The sequence below is a fragment of the Dama dama genome, chromosome 5 (assembly GCF_033118175.1).
Source record: "Dama dama isolate Ldn47 chromosome 5, ASM3311817v1, whole genome shotgun sequence".
In the NCBI taxonomy this organism is placed as follows: domain Eukaryota; kingdom Metazoa; phylum Chordata; class Mammalia; order Artiodactyla; family Cervidae; genus Dama; species Dama dama.
Window position 1 is genome coordinate 119,506,920 of NC_083685.1, and position 15,387 is coordinate 119,522,306.

At 50.6% G+C, this 15,387-nt stretch overlaps 1 protein-coding gene across 2 annotated transcripts; it reads right to left on the bottom strand.

The window, feature by feature from the left end:
- Positions 1-352: 352 nt before the first annotated feature.
- On the bottom strand, positions 353-15,364 carry HEXD (hexosaminidase D). Of its 2 annotated transcripts, XM_061144440.1 has the most exons (14): positions 14,833-15,364; positions 14,482-14,531; positions 13,326-13,467; positions 10,046-10,155; positions 7,337-7,424; positions 6,070-6,234; positions 4,762-4,945; positions 3,838-3,909; positions 3,512-3,707; positions 2,681-2,763; positions 1,827-1,905; positions 1,650-1,751; positions 1,343-1,432; positions 353-740 (listed from the first exon to the last, which is right to left on the bottom strand). In XM_061144440.1, the coding sequence occupies exons 3-14, from the start codon at positions 13,407-13,409 to the stop codon at positions 554-556; spliced, it is 1,440 nt and encodes a 479-aa protein (XP_061000423.1). In that variant the 5' UTR covers positions 13,410-13,467; positions 14,482-14,531; positions 14,833-15,364; the 3' UTR covers positions 353-553. The 2 variants fall into 2 exon arrangements, with proteins under 2 accessions (XP_061000423.1, XP_061000424.1); XM_061144441.1 differs by lacking the exon at positions 1,650-1,751.
- Positions 15,365-15,387: the final 23 nt, after the last annotated feature.

The window sequence follows — 15,387 nt, forward strand, 5'->3', positions numbered from 1 at the left end:
TGGGTGAGAGCAACTTGAGGGAACTCCAGAGAAAGGAGATCCTCTCCTTTCTAAGTAATGGCTGCCAGCCAGACCTATGGGGACACAGTCACTTAAACATGCCAAAGTTAGGTTTCCAAATGGTTAAGTCTGGAGTGCTTTTCTCTTAAAAGGTGTGACAGGCTGTACACTGGTTTCTGGTGTGTCCATCCCAGGGCTGGAGGAGGCTCCAGGACCAGAGGGAGAGTGGCTGACTTCACCCTGGGAGCTGGGTTGGGCGAGAAGGGTCTCCAGAACATTGTGAGGGCCCCACTGTAAGCAGCCCATGCCAGAGTAGTAATGAAGCCTTTTGAATTCCTAGTAGCACGATTGCTGGATTCCACTCTCCTTTTTATTTCAAAAGAAAGTTCTAATGCTGATCACTGCATAGGCCCAGGGGGCGTTTTCCTTCCATATTTACTCTGTGGCTGCTGCCCGCTGGCATGGCTGTCCAGGACTCAGGAGGGGCACATAGGGCTGGATGCAGCTAGACAAGGGTGCTGGGCTGCTGAAAGCCTGTTCTTGGCCTCTCCCCTCAGGGGTCCTGACCTGAGTCCTGCCTGGGGCCGGCCGCCTCACCCAGGTCCTGTAGCAGAGCCTGCAGCCGCCGCAGGCTGGGGTGCACGTTCTCCTCCAGCCACTCCTCCACCGTGTCCGGGTAGAAGACACGCTGCAGGGCAGCCTCCAGGTCCCCTGCGAGGGCATCCCACCTGGCCAGGAGACTGAGGACCAGAGAGACAGTGACCCTGCCCAGTGAGGGCCCTGGGGCATACCTCATGGCCTCCAGAACCCCACAGGTCAGGACATCCTGGGCTTCAGTTTACTCATCCATGGAACTGGGCCCTTTGCACCAGCCTCATAAGGCTGTTGGGAATCAATGAGTGACTGTCAGTTTGACCTCTGAAACTAGCAGGCACCTTACAACTGGCTGGCAGGGTTTTTCTTGGTGCCTGAACCTGCCGTGACAGTTGAAGGCATCTTATACTCAGTGGGGACAGTCTGTGTTGGCCTCTGCTCACAGCTGGGGGAGCGGTGGGGAGGGCCGGCTGGGACCCTGTCCCCATGGTGACACATGCGGCCACAGGCCTAGGCAGTCTGGTCCTACCAGGAGCCCTGGACCTGGCTCAGGGCGTCTGGTGACCCTCAACCCTCTCAGGCAGGAATGCCCCAGCTTCTCTTAACACCTAAGGGCACAGCTGATTCAGTCAGGTCACCCAGGAGTCGGTGGCTGTGATACCTAGTCACCTCGTCCAGAAGGCTACCAGTGCGCAGTGGAGGGTGGGCAGCCCCGGGGACGGACACAGCAGGGCGGGCCGTGGGATACCTGAGTGCCTGGGGCTGGATGTGCTCGATCATGACGGGATGGATGAGCTTCCTCCTGCGATGGTAGGGGCTGAACCAGCCGGTCACGTACCTGCAGTGGAGTGGGGGCCAGGGGGCAGGGGGCAAATCGACACACATAGGTGGGTGCACTGTGGCTCATAAGGCAGCCTCAGTGGTTGTAAAATAAGACCTTTGAAAAGCTGGTAGAGACTTTTAAAAGTTGTTTTCCACCCAGGAAGCTTCCCTGCAGTATTACCTGGCCCTTGCCCTGCCAGGAGGTGGTGGGGGTCACGCCCCCGCCTGCTCACCTGTCCCTCTCCAGCAGCGCATCCACGGAGCTGCACAGATGGAGGCTGACTTGTATGACGAGGGCCAGGATGTCGCTGCCAGGGAAGGAGCTGGCGCCCTCACTGCACAGGGAGCCGACGTACTGAGGAAGGGCCCAAACATGAGGGGAGAGGCAGGGCAGGGGGTGAGGGTGTTACCTCCTAAAATCCATTTCCTCCAGGCTCGAAACCCCAAGAAAGTTCTCCACTCTTGCTTTGACATTTTCAGCAAAGTCTCCTGAAACCAACCATTGATGGAGGTCAGAGGGGCCTCTGGAGGAGGTGGCCTGGACCCTGTGCTGGCTGGACCTCCTGGCCTTTGGGCACGGGTGGTGGGCAAAGTAGTCGAGAAGGACCGCTGGCCAGGTCCAGCCACATACATGCCGACCTCAGGGATGGACGAGCCCAAGGCGGGAAGGTTAGAAAAGGGTAGAGTCCCGGTATCTGTCCTTCCACATCCTTGTGGCTCAGCACAATCCTAAGTGTGTTCATTATTCAGTCCTCACTTTCTTCAGCCACCTTAACATCTTTCTGCTCCAACACAACATACATCATCAATTAAATTCCCACCTTGTCTCGAATGGGAGTTTACATAACCAGGGCTTCGCCATCAAGCATGTCTGCTGGTTTCTTCCATCTCTAAGCATCTCTGCCTGCACCTGGCTGCTCCCACGAGAACCAGAAGTGAGGGAGCTGCCCTCGCTGGGGGCCACACCCACTGACTGGGCACTCAGGATATTTACCCAGTGAGGACAGGCCCTTTCCTGCACCCTGTCCATGATAAGCTTTCTTGTGGGCTCTCTCTGCCTGAGGGGCCCATCCCCCTACCTTCCTGGCCTCTGTCTTGGGTTTAGGCTTGAAGACCCAGGCTGCACTGGGGTGGGTGGGCAGGTGAATCAGGGCCATGGTGTGTTCCCCTCGCCCTCAATGGCTGGAAGACCACAGTCCAGCCAGTGGAGGTGGCAGTCGGAGGCCCCGGGACTTGGCTTCCTGGGAGGAGCAGGGGACCATACCGTGCAGCAGCGCCTGCAGACAGACAGCCAGGGACGGGATTCCCACGGGCAGCAGCTCGCACAGCACGGAGAAGTGGTCATACCTAAGTCCGCGGGAGAGGGACTCAGCGGATGCTCGGGCATGAGCCACCACGAGACAGGACAGGGATCGAGAAGCTTCTGCTACTTCCTGAGCTTCCTTGGTTTCGTGGGTGTGTGGGCAGTCACACTCGGATCCCACCCTAAGGGACCTGCCTGGGCTTAACGCTCTGCAGCTGCCACCTTGAAATTCTTGGGAGTTCATCTCTGACTCAGCCCTGTGAGGGCGGGCTGAGGGTCAGCAGTCAGCCCCGCCTCCAGCTGCCTCCCGTGGGGTCAGGGCCTCCTGCTCTTGGTGTCGGGGTCACCTGGCCTCCCCCTCAGCATGGGACCTGAGGCCAGGACTTGCCTGGGACCAGGGGTTAACTTGTAACTCTACTTTTCAGATGGTGTGAAATTCTGAATGAGCTGAGGCCTGTCTTCACGCCTCTCCCAAAGTGGCCGGGGTGGTGTGAACACGCAGAGACACGCATGGTGCAGAGAGAGCGTGCACCAGGAGGGCCAGTGCCCCGGGGCGCTAACACCCTGAGCCGCATCCCCTCAGCAGTGTGGTGTGAGGGGCTTGACCTCAAGGGGCTTGTTTTGTGCGACTGGTCCTCCCACACCCTCCTCAGAGTGCTGATTGCTTCCCCTTGACAGAAGGAGAGAAGAACTGAGGCCCAGACTGGATGGGCTGAGGAGGGCCATGTGTCCTGAGTGACGGGAGCCACTTCGACCCTACTGAGGGCATCCCTGGGGCCCACGTGGCCTCACCTCTGCCAGCCAGTCAGGATGATGCCCCGCAGCGTGTCAGCTGGCACGCTGCCCGCCACCTGCAGCCACTGCAGGTGGTTTCTGAGGTGGTGCTCAATGGGGGTCAGGCTCTGGTTCACTCCTGTGGCCCCCTTGAAGGCACTGGCGGCCCAGAGCCAGGAGAAGCCGCTCTTCCGGTACTTCTCCACAAGGAGCGCTGGGTGAGTAAGTAAGAAGTGTGAGTGGCAGGCCCTGAGGAGGTGCAGCTGCGAAGCCTGAGACACTCGCTTGTCTGGGTGGAAAACCAAGAGGAGCCCATGACCAGCAGGCTCCATTCTGGTACTGACCTTTGCCGTGGATGTCCAGGTCAGCCCCGTAGTCCCAGAGCACAGGCTCCACCAGCTGTGGTACCCTCGACCCTGGGGGTGGAGAGAGGCCATAAGGGTGAGTCCCGTCAGCCCTCCTTTCTTGCATTAAAATGGATTTAAGTACAGACTCGGTACTGCGCTAAGCGTTTGGTTATAAACGCTGCAGCCGCTAGGCCAGTCAGCTCTGGAAGTGACTGGACACTGCTGGAGCCGCTAGGGCCGAGCCCCAGGCCAGCGGCCCCGGAGCTCCCTCGAGGGAGGGAGCTGCACTGTCTGCATGCGGGGCAGGCCCAGGTGCAGCAGGAATGCACCACTAAGCGGACTTATTTATAGTGAATTAAAACCTAAGTGGCCACATGTGGTAATGGCTGCAGCCAGGACGCCTGGACCCTGCAGAAGCATTCATGGCAATCTCCCCATCTCACCCCAGAGCCTCAGGCTGGGCCTTGCTGGGCTTGGTGGGGGCCTCTGCGTCCCTCGACCAGCCAGTGTGAACCTCAGTGGAGGCCCCTACAGGGCTGGCCATGCAGGCGTGTGGGGCTGAGGGCCCTAGAAGCACTGGATGCTCTCATGGTCCGCTGGGGGCCGCTGCTCCGCAACCCATCCCCTGCTCCCGACGGTTGATGCCCCCCCAGGGCCTCATGCTACCCTCCAGGTCAGGTCTCTCACAACCACCCTCCTGCAAGACCTTTTAGGGAAATAGCACTGTCATATGAGAAACACGTGAAAGTGGTCTGGAACTAGAAACTTCAGTGCAGCTCTATGACAGGGTCTAGGTCTCTCCTGAGCAGCTGGGGGCTCGGAGCACTCGGCATCCACCCCTCGTGGTACCAGGAAGCCCCACTGCTGAGTGTGACCTGCACCACCACCAACCCCCGCTCGCCAGGGCCGCACTCCACCAACCTGAGAGCTGGTCCTCGGGGATGTCCCGCAGCATGTCGTCCCACATCAGGGGTGTTGTGGTGGGGTACCGGGCCTGCACATGGCTGGCCACCGCCTCCATGTGGGACAGACACAGCCCTGCTTTGCTGTTGGGCTCCTGCTGCAACCACTGTCTTGAGGTCTCACCCTCTCCAAGGTAGTAGACCTAGGAGGAGACACAGGTGGGTTGGCCCCAGGACCATACATTCTCACCCATGGGTTCATGCTGTGGCCTGGGAGAATCTCAGGGCAGCTGCCCATGGGGAGGGGGCAGTGAAGGGTGCCCTGACTTCTGCACTGACACCCCAACTCAGCTCAAAGACTCCCATGAGCCTGGGCACAGGAGCACCACAGGAGCCAGAAAGTAAAAATGACCAGATGTCCAGCAATACAAGATGGACAAACAGAGTGTGGCCTGTCCACACACTAGAATATCACTCAGCTGCCATGTAGATGAATGAAGCTGGAGAAGGTGAATGCACGCATGGAGCAGCATTTCATTTATGGGGTGCTGGGGCAGGGGGATAATGCAGAGATGGAAAGGAGATATGGCTGCAGGGGCAGAGGGCAAGGGGGTAGGGAGATGAGAGGCCCTGCACTAGGCAGGGATGAGGGCTGCACAACACTGAGAATGACTAAAAAGTTACTGGATTGTTCACTTTCAATTGCTTTCAGTGGTAAATTCTGTATTACGTGTATTTTATTTTAAAAAAAGTTTTTTTTGAAGAAGAGGATCAAACTCTGGAATAAAATGTCCACAAACCACTGTCCCAGCTCAGATGCTTGAGCTCAGACAAGCAGAGGTCTTTGGGTCACTGCTCGGTGGCTTGTAATCTTCCTAAGACCCTGTGTTTCTTGAAGACAAGAGGGGGCACCCCTGGGAACTGCCTTTCCAGCCAGTACTCCATGACCCTAAAGTGGTATTTCCTTTCTCTCACTGTCTGAAACTGCACTGCTTCAGGTAGAGAAAACTAACCGGCTCAAACTCATGGCCACCTTGGCCCCAAGGACATGAACGTGCGGTAACTAGGGGCTGCTCTGCTGTCCCGTGGGTGCCGAACCCCACTGCACCCTGCTTGGCTCAGTAGGTTTGCCCACAGGAGATCATTTGTCAGCTGGGACCAAGGCTCTCACTGGGGCACATCTCCTCAACCAGCCTTTCTTTATCCCTGGAGCTACTTTTCTATTTAAGAGAAGACCCCACGAGGTGGGAGCAGGTGAACTTGAGGCGAAGAGAAGGGGCTGCCGCAGACTTGGGGGAGCTGCCTGCTGGCAAGGGGAGGCACCCACCTCGTCACAGCCGACGTGGAGCCACCGGGCGCCCGGGTGCAGCTCCATTACCTGGTCGATCATGGTTCTGACCAGTGCCAGGGACTCCTCTTTGTGGGGGTTCAGGGTATTGGGGAAACGTGCCACTTCCCGGAGGTGAGCAAGAGCCTCATGCTTCAGCACAAACTGCGGGGAGACAATAGGAAAGCTGGCAACCCTGGGGAGAAGCTTGCGCCCGAGCTCCCCGCAGTTGGGCTCCTGCCCCTGCACCCTACCAGCCTCGTGTCCATTACAGTTCCCAGAGGGGCCAGCGGGGCTGCCCTGGGCATGAGAGCCAGGGCTCTGAGCAACCTGGCTGCCAACAGCCCTTCTCCTTTCCACCTCTAACTGGGCTGAGTAAGAAAGTGGACAAGACAGTCTCCCTTCACAGCAGAATTACATCTGGGTGGACTTCTTGCTCAAGTGAAGAGGCTGGCAGACTACCCACTCCCCACCACCCTGCCCAACACACACACACACACACACACACACACACACACACACAAACAAGTACAAAGTGGAACCATTTGTCAAAACCAACAATTTCAGGCCTCCAGAAACCAGCCAAAGGTGAACAACAAATTGGGAAATGTTTGTTCACGAAAGACTGTCACAACTTTGGGTAAAAACAGAGACTCTGCAGCTACACACACACACACACACACACACACACACACACACGGGCCCGAGAGGGCTGGGTGGAAAGCAGAAGCCATGGCAGATTGAGCACTGGCTGAGCTCTTAAGTGTGGCACCCCAGCCCCTGGGGCACAACATGGAGCCTTACGGGCTTGGGCACAACTACTGCCCAAACTGCATGGAATCACCAGCTGTCAAGACAGAAGAGTAACCCCCTAAGAGCAAAAAATAAAAACAAGAATAAAAACCCAACAGAGGCATCTGCGGCCACACACAGCTGGGGAGACAGATTAAATCCAGGCAATTTACAACTACCCATGGGGGAAGAAGTCAGATTCACTATAACATATGATCTGAAATATCCAGTTGTCAACCAAAAATTGAGACATGCAAATAACTGGAAAGTGGGATGGACACTCAAAGGAAAAACAAGTCTATGGAAACTGACGTTGAGAGGGCCTAGATGCTGTATTTATCACACAACAGCACCTTAGCTGTTCACAGAGCCTCTCTATGCAGCACTGAGCTGCTCCCTGCAGGTGGCTGGCCCTGCCCGTGCACCCCTCAACCCCACACCCGGGTGCGAGGTAACTTCCCTTCTTCCCACTTACCTCCATGTGCCCAAATGTCTGCACCAAGGGAATGACCTCCAGCTCATTCAGTGTGGCCAGGTGCAGGATCTCTTTGATTTCGGAAGGGCTAGAGAGACAAAGACCACCCTAAGAGGTGCAGGCCAGCCTCCATTTAGGCTCCCAATCCTCGCTTGTCAGGTTCCTGGGGGACTCTACTGAGGAAACCAGTAGGATCACTAACTCTGAAAAGCCCAACAGGTATTCTTAAGTTTTCAGAGAAGACTTCCATGCTACAGTTCAGGAAAACCATGCTCTGTTATGTCATCAAGTAACAGTTTACTTCTTACCAACTATTCTGACTCAAACGCTACAAGAAGCTAAAGTCATTTTACCAGAAACTGGGCCACACAAGGAATCACAGTCTAGAACAACGGTGGGAAGACAGGGCCTGAGGGTAAATTCACCGCTTGTTTCTGTACAGTCCGTGACCTAAGAATGGTTTCAACATTTAAAAATTGTTGAGAATGATCAAGAGAAGAAAAACATTTTGTGACCTGTAAAAATTGTATGGGAGGGCTTCCCTGATGGCTCAGCGGTAAAGAATCCACCTGCCAATGCAGGAGACACGGGTTCGATCCCTGGGTTGGGAAGATCTCCTGGAAATGGCAACCCACTCCAGTATTCTTGCCTGGGAAACCCCATGGACTAGAGAGCCTGGCGGGCTACAGTCCATGGGGTGGCAAAGAGTCGGACATCACTGAGTGACAAAAGAATAAAAATTGTATGGAATACATCCTTCAATGTCCACAAATAGGGTTTTATTGCCATGCCTACTCATTATTATCACCTGTGGCTGCTTTTACCCCACAAACAGTTGTAACAGAGATGAGATGGGCTGCCCAGACTGAAATATCTACTGTCTGGCCCTTTACAGAAAAGACTGGTGACCCCTTTAATAGAGTTCCAAGACTAGGTGGAGTGGCTCATCTCAGGCCGTTAGTAACCCCATCTACTGGGGCTTTCCAGGTGGCTCAGTGGTAAAGAATCTGCCTGCCAATGCAGGAAATGCAAGAGACGTGGGTTCAGTCCCCAGGTTGGGAAGATCACCTGGAGTAGGAAATTGCAACCCACTTCAGTATTCTTGCCTGGAAAATTTCCATGGACAGAGGAGCCTAGCAGATTATAGTCCATGGGATTGCAAGGAGTCAGACATGACTGAGCACGCATGCATTTGTTTATCCATCTACAAATGGATAAAACCCTTGGAAGGAAGTCACTGTCAGCACGCCTGAGTGTTCGTCCAGGTCAACATCCTGCCACTGAGACTACTGAGGATGCCATCCCGGAAGGGCCCCTGACCACTCTACTCTGAGTTGTCATTTATGAATTCATCTCAATTTCTGTGTTTGAACCATCTCTAAAGTTAACCAGTTTTATAAATGAACTGATTATATGAGGTTCTATCTTTAAATATACCTTTTTCAAACTTCACTGGAACCCTGGTACCTTTTTCACTTTTAAAAACAAAGGAACAGAACACATTTATTGTACGAAGAAACACGAATACCTCCGCCATCATACCACATTAATGCTCTGGATCACGCCTTTCCTGTTTCCCATTCACAGGAATGGGAAGTGTGTTGGCAGTTCTGTCACACGGAGCCAGGCATCCTCCAGAATGGTTAGGCTGCTCTATAGCCCACCAGCGGGAGGCTAGTTTTTGCTCACCCTCATGGACACAGCACTATCATTTTGTTTTAAAAGCTTCTCCAATTTGGTTGCCAAAACGGCATTTCATTGTTCTATTATTATCATATACTTCTTTCTTTTGGGGGGGATCAAAATGTTCTTTGTCCAATTTTCCTTTGGGCTATTTGTTATTGATTTACATGGATACCCATAATTTTAAAGCCAAGTGCGGTATGCCCATGACCATGCTATCTGACCTTCCTGATTCTGATCCTTTCCCCGTTAATCGTCACTTTTCTGGTGAAGATCCCACCTGGGGCCTTAAATACCCTCCCTCCTTCTCCTCCATGGACACCTGTCAAAGTGTCCTCCATGCATTTCACATCCACAGACAAGACTGAAACATATCACAGCGCTTCCTTCTGGGGGATCATTTGTGGTTGTTGTTGCTCAGTTGCTAAGTCATGTCTGATTCTTTGTGACCCCACGGACTGTAGCATGTTAGGCTTCCCTGACCATCACTATCTCCTAGAGCTTGCTCAAACTTTGTCGGTTGAGTCAGTGATGTTTTCCAACCACCTCATCCTCTGTTGCCCACTTCTCCTCCTGCCCTCAATCTTTCCCAGCATCAAGGCCTTTTCTAATGTATCAGCTCTTCACATCAGGTGGCCAAAGTATTGCAGCTTCAGCTTTAGTCCTTCCAATGAATATTCAGAGTTGATTTCCTTTACAATTGACTGGTTTGATCTCTCCGCAGTCCAAGGGACTCTCAAGAGTCTTCTCCAACACCACAGTTCAAAAGCATCAATTCTTTGGCACTCAGCCTTCATTATGGTCCAACTCTCACATCTGTACATGACTACTGGAAAATCCATAGCTTTGACTATAAGGATGCTTATTTTCTTTTAAACGTTTCCAAATTCTCTTCAGTGAACATGCTTTATTTTTATGATTAAAAACATGCATTTAACAATTCTTATCTCCCCTCCCCTCCATGTTGCTGCCCTGCACATCCCATTTTCTCTACAGAGGCATCGCCCTGCTTGGCAGCTCAGGTACCTGTACGCATGCTTGGCCCTCAGCAGCCTCAGGTGGCCCTCGTAGGGAAACATGTCTTCATACTCAATGAGGACACCATTTGCACCAAGGGCACGGAACAGGGGGAAAATCTGGGGAGGAGACAGAAACATCACGAAAAAATGACTATTTGAATGGAAAATGACACACATGCAGGTCACAGACTCATTCTTTCAGCTGATGGACATGGATTATAGCTGATCTTTGGATTGATAATTCTCCTGGAAACTTTCCACCTGATACGTGTACTCTATGTTATGCCAACTAAACACAAATGCAGTGACATGTTCACTTGACACAAGGGACGGGGTTTCTGCATGCTATAGAATAGTAGCTTCCTGGTGGCTTAGCTGGGGAGGGAGGGCTGGGCAAGCAGGGTTAGATGGCACCTCATCTGGATGAGACTTGCAGCGTGGGGGCCTCCTAGAACACAGGGAAGGGGCAGGCTGGGGCGATGGGAGCCTACAGGGCTCTGGAGGGTTAGTGGTGAGCGCCTGGAAGAAACCTAGAGAAGGGAGACGAAGGAGGAAAGAGGTTGTCCCTCTGTGCTCACGGGGTTCCTGCCCTGGTTCTCTCCCACTTCTTTCTCCACCTTTATCTAGAGAACATGGACTCCTATCCTCCAGGACTTTTAGGGCTGTATCTACTGTACACAGCACTGAGATTTTCTTCTAGCCTGGCATGACAGGCAGGGGTGGGGGCTCCTTCACGTATTTAGAATATAAAACCACCCCCAGACAAGGGCCACTACAGGTTTTACACAATTTGTAGCACTCTCTGATGTTGCTTTCAAAGTTTTCTTTCCCCAAGAGTATGGGAACATTCTTAAACATGCTGGATAGAAGAAGGAAATCAGCTTTGGACCAATAATTCGCTAGGATCATTTATAAAATGGGTCATCAATAACTGACTGCAAATTATAAGAAGAGGCTGATTATGGAAAGGAGTCAGACTAACCCAGGTCAGTCACTTGCACAAATGAAACATAATGGTTACAGTATTTCCATATTTTCTGCAGTGTTTTTGCTCCTGGTATCCCTTGCAGCCTTTGGCCATCTGACCATTGGATGGCCTCTTTGGCATTTCTATTGGGGCTGGTAGAGATCCTTGGTGCTCTGGGTGGCTGACAGGCTGCTAAGCTTAGCCTGAGGGAGCCACTCAGCAAATCGTCGGAAACAGGAGGAATAAGAAATTGTTGTCTGAACCTGACTCTGTCCATTAGCAGCAGCAGGGGGCTCCAGCTACACATAAACTAGGTCTTCTTTGCCTGTCTTTCACATCTATCCATGTGTCACCGTGCTTTTCTCTCTTCATGTTTGACTTTTTTTTTCTTTTCTGCCGTTGCTTTCTCAATACTGGTTCCCATGGTGTCTATTCGCTTTTGTCCTTTTTCTAGTTTAGTCTCAATTTCTGATTTTTTTTCCTTATAATTCATCCCTGAGTCTGGAGGCAATCTTTTCACAAGCTACTTTTGTCTCGCTGTTGCTTTCTGGACTTTTTAAAATATTTATTTGGCTACCGTGGGTTCTAAGAGTAGTATGGGGGAATCTTCGATCCTCATTGCAGCATGGGTTAGTTGCAGCACGTGGGACTGGGCTTTTCTATTTCTAACTTATGCTGTTCTTCCACAGCTTCTATCACTTTCTTAGTATCTCTGATCTCGTTCTGAAATATTAAAGAACTGTGTCACCTGCTTTGTAGTCATGTGGTCCTGGTGCGCCTTCACGGTTACTCAAATCATTGTCCTCTATTTTCTGGCAGTATTTTCGTATGGCACAACCACACTCCTTTCCGATTGCTCATTTTACAATGAGATGTGTTTCCTTCTATTTTGGAGAGTAGGTTCTAATGTTTGGGATGGAGCTGGGCTCCCTCTGCAGCTGTTACATAAAGGATTAGCAGTTACAGACTTTGTGCAGCTACTTTCATAGCACTCAGTCTTCACTCCCTCTGGATCCTGTTCCTCCAGCATTTGAAACTTCTCTCTCCTTTACCTCAGTGTTACTCCCCAGTTCAAGATGGAGTCTTTTCCCAACATTGCATTTTGAGTGTGGGATTCTGTCCTTCTGGAAGAAGTTTCTGGAGAGTATTTTGGAATGCCTTGAGGTCTTGAGCACTCATCCTCAATTTGGAGCCAGTGACATCTCATCCAGTTTCTGACTTACCTTTACTTGTTGGGCTATTTTGTGGGTTCCCTGGTCTTAGAGTCATCTGAATTTTTTTTTTTTTAATATTTATTTTTATTTATTTGGCTGCACTGGGTCTTAGTTGCGGTACGTGGGATCTTTGATCTTCGTTGTGGCATGCAGACTCTTATTTGCATCATGTGGGATTTAGTTTCCTGACTGGGGATCGCACTTGGGCCCCCCTCTCCCCCAAGCATTGGGAGCTTGGAGTCTTAGCCACTGAACGACCAGGGAAGATCCTAAATTCTTTTTTATCTTTTCTCTACCATCCCCTGCCCAGCTGCTAACCCCACAGGAGTGTTGAGCTGTCCGTGATTTGGCCCCGCCCCTTGCATTTTGGCATTCACAGGGAAACCCTGATAACTTACATTTGTTTTAGAGTACATGCTTTTCCTGTGGCTGCCATAACAAGTCATCACAAACCGGGGGGCTTGAAATAGTAAGAATGTATTCTCTCACAGCTTGGGAGGATGAAGCCCAAAATCTAGATGTCAGCAGGGCCATGCTCCCTCCCAGGCTGTAAGGGGCATCCTCCCTGTCTCTTCCAGATTCTGTGAGTTTCTGGCATCCTTAACCCTCTTGGGCTTGCAGATGCATCGATTCTAGTCTCTGCCTCTGTCCTCATGTGGTACCTTTCCTATGTTCTCATGTCATCTTCCCTCTGTGTCTATTGTCCCCTCTCCTTATACAAACACCACTTATTGGATTAGAGCTCACCTTGTTCCCACATGACCTCATCTAACGTCAGAGACATCTGCAAAGACCCTATCTTTAAATCACAGGTCACATTAATAGGTCCGCGGGGTTAGGATTTAAACATATCTTTTTAGGAGACACGATTTGGTTCACAACAGAGTTTGTGGGTTTTTGTCTTTTCTGTTTTTCCTTTTGCTATCCTGGTTGCTATCTGCTTTGTGAGGGGATATGGGGGAAATACAAGATCTACGCTGCTGCCACCATGCCTCAACTCAGAACCCATGGTTGTGTTCCAAGAATGTATCTACAGAATGCTGTTCACAACTTCATAACCAAACCCGAGGCAAAGTGATTCTCTAGAGAAGAAGGGGAACTCTTACCTCCGAGAGGTAGCAGACCTTTGGCGGGGCTCCTTTCAGGTCCAGATGAACTAGTCGCATCTTAAATGGTGAGGAACCCGACATCTCACTATTTTTTGAGAAGTCATATAACTAAAAAAATCTCTTTTCTGGGCACTTCTTCCTAGTGCAGAAATTCAGGGTTATGTCCTTCCAATGTCTGTTTCAATTCTGATATGAACTAGGAGAAAACTCATGTTCAAATACAAGGACCCTTGTCATACAGCACTGGTTTCCTTATAAGATGGCTATAATCTACAATAATACAAATGACTGGAAAATAATCTCCTGTTTTAAAGACTGTCTTATCCTATATATACTATGCCAGTGAAAACAGGCAAATATCTCTTAAACATTTTTCAGGCCCCACAATATGATGCTTCTGTAGAAAACTGATCCTCAATTTTATTCTACTTTAAATGGTATTAAAAATAATTTGCATTTTTAGAGTTTGAGTCAGCTTGGTTGCAAGGAGGGAGAAACTGTAAAAATTTATCCTAGGTCAGAGAAAACTGTCTAGGATTTAAAATAGGCCATTGATAATTTAAAAACAGGTAAGTCACAAGTTTATCAGTGCTGACTAGTTTATGTTAAACTAGAGGAGGTATCTGGATGAAGCATAAAACACACAGAATGAGACAAGAAAAGAAAAGAAAATCTCTGTATATTGGTCATATATTCAGCTCCACAATTCAAACTACTCATTCTGTGCAGATTCATAAATCCCTGACCTTAGGGATTTTATAATATAGCAGAGACAATAACATAATGCACATAGAAATCAACCAGTTTGATTGAAAAAAATAAATTATATTCAAAACAATCTCAATGACAAAGTTCTTAAGGCAATTACCTAAACTGCTATCTGAGAAGTGGATGAGTTTAAGACAAAGCATTCTGAAAAACTGAAATGTCTCAAAGCTGAGTTGCTTTACGTTTTGAAAAAATAAATAATAAAAAAGAAAACTCTAACAACCCCCCCCCCCCCAATAACCCAAATGTATTTTCTAGAGAATAGAGTTAAAAGAAAAATTTTTGAGCTAAGAAGTCTGTATTAGCCCGGGGTTCCTTGTGTTTAGAGAGAAATCTTCTTACTTTTCCTATAGCCCTATGGCAGGAATGAACACCGACATCTTACCTGATTCAGACACATTCAGAGTTGTTTACCAAAGTAAATTGCTGCAAAATCTAAAGGGAAAGGAGAGTGAGAAGTTAGTATTCCCTCTTGCAAGTGTGTAGTTCTTTACTTTGATTCCCTCCTGCACAAGGTCTATAGAAATATGATTATTTCCGACTTGGGTCAATTGTCACTATTGTTATCAGACAACCTGGTAGGTAGGTCTGCAATTGTCCTAGTCTCTTGGGCTTCTAGGTAAGTTGCCAGGCGATGGCATCTGATTTCCCGTTTGGAGACTGTTGGGCAGATCTCTTTTCTTGTTCAATGAGTCCAGGTTTTTTTTTTCCCCCTCTGTATCAATAAATTACTCACCTTCTTTAGACTTAATCCTTATGAATGCACCTCACTGCTAATTCCACTCATTCAGAATCTTAGGTATCTTGACAGGACTGGTTAAGATCTTACTTCTTGCCCACTGGACAGGAAACTGAATGTTGTAAACTAAACAGCAGGCCTCACAGATACTGAGCACCAACAGGACCCAGTGCCCTCAGGTGTGGCATGGGCCCAGGGAGAGGAGCGTTGGAAATCCCACAGGAGAGGGTGCGGAGACCCTGGGAGGAGGGCTTGGACACCGCGGGGAGAAGGCTTCGAGACTCTAGGAGGAATTGGAAACCCCGATAGAGCACGCACGGCGGGGCAAGGACACACTTCAGTAGAAGGTTCGGAGGCTCGTCAGGTTCCGTGGAGGTCGGGGGAGGCGGGGTACGGCCAAGGCAGGTGCGCCGCGGGGAGCAAGCCAGGTCCGCGCTCGGATCCCCGCCCTGCCCCGCTCGGCGCTCGACCTCCGATTGCTCAGGCCTGGTCACCAGCCCGGAGGTTGAAGGCTGAGGGTGTCGCTTCGTGTGCCCGGCCGCGCCGGCCTCG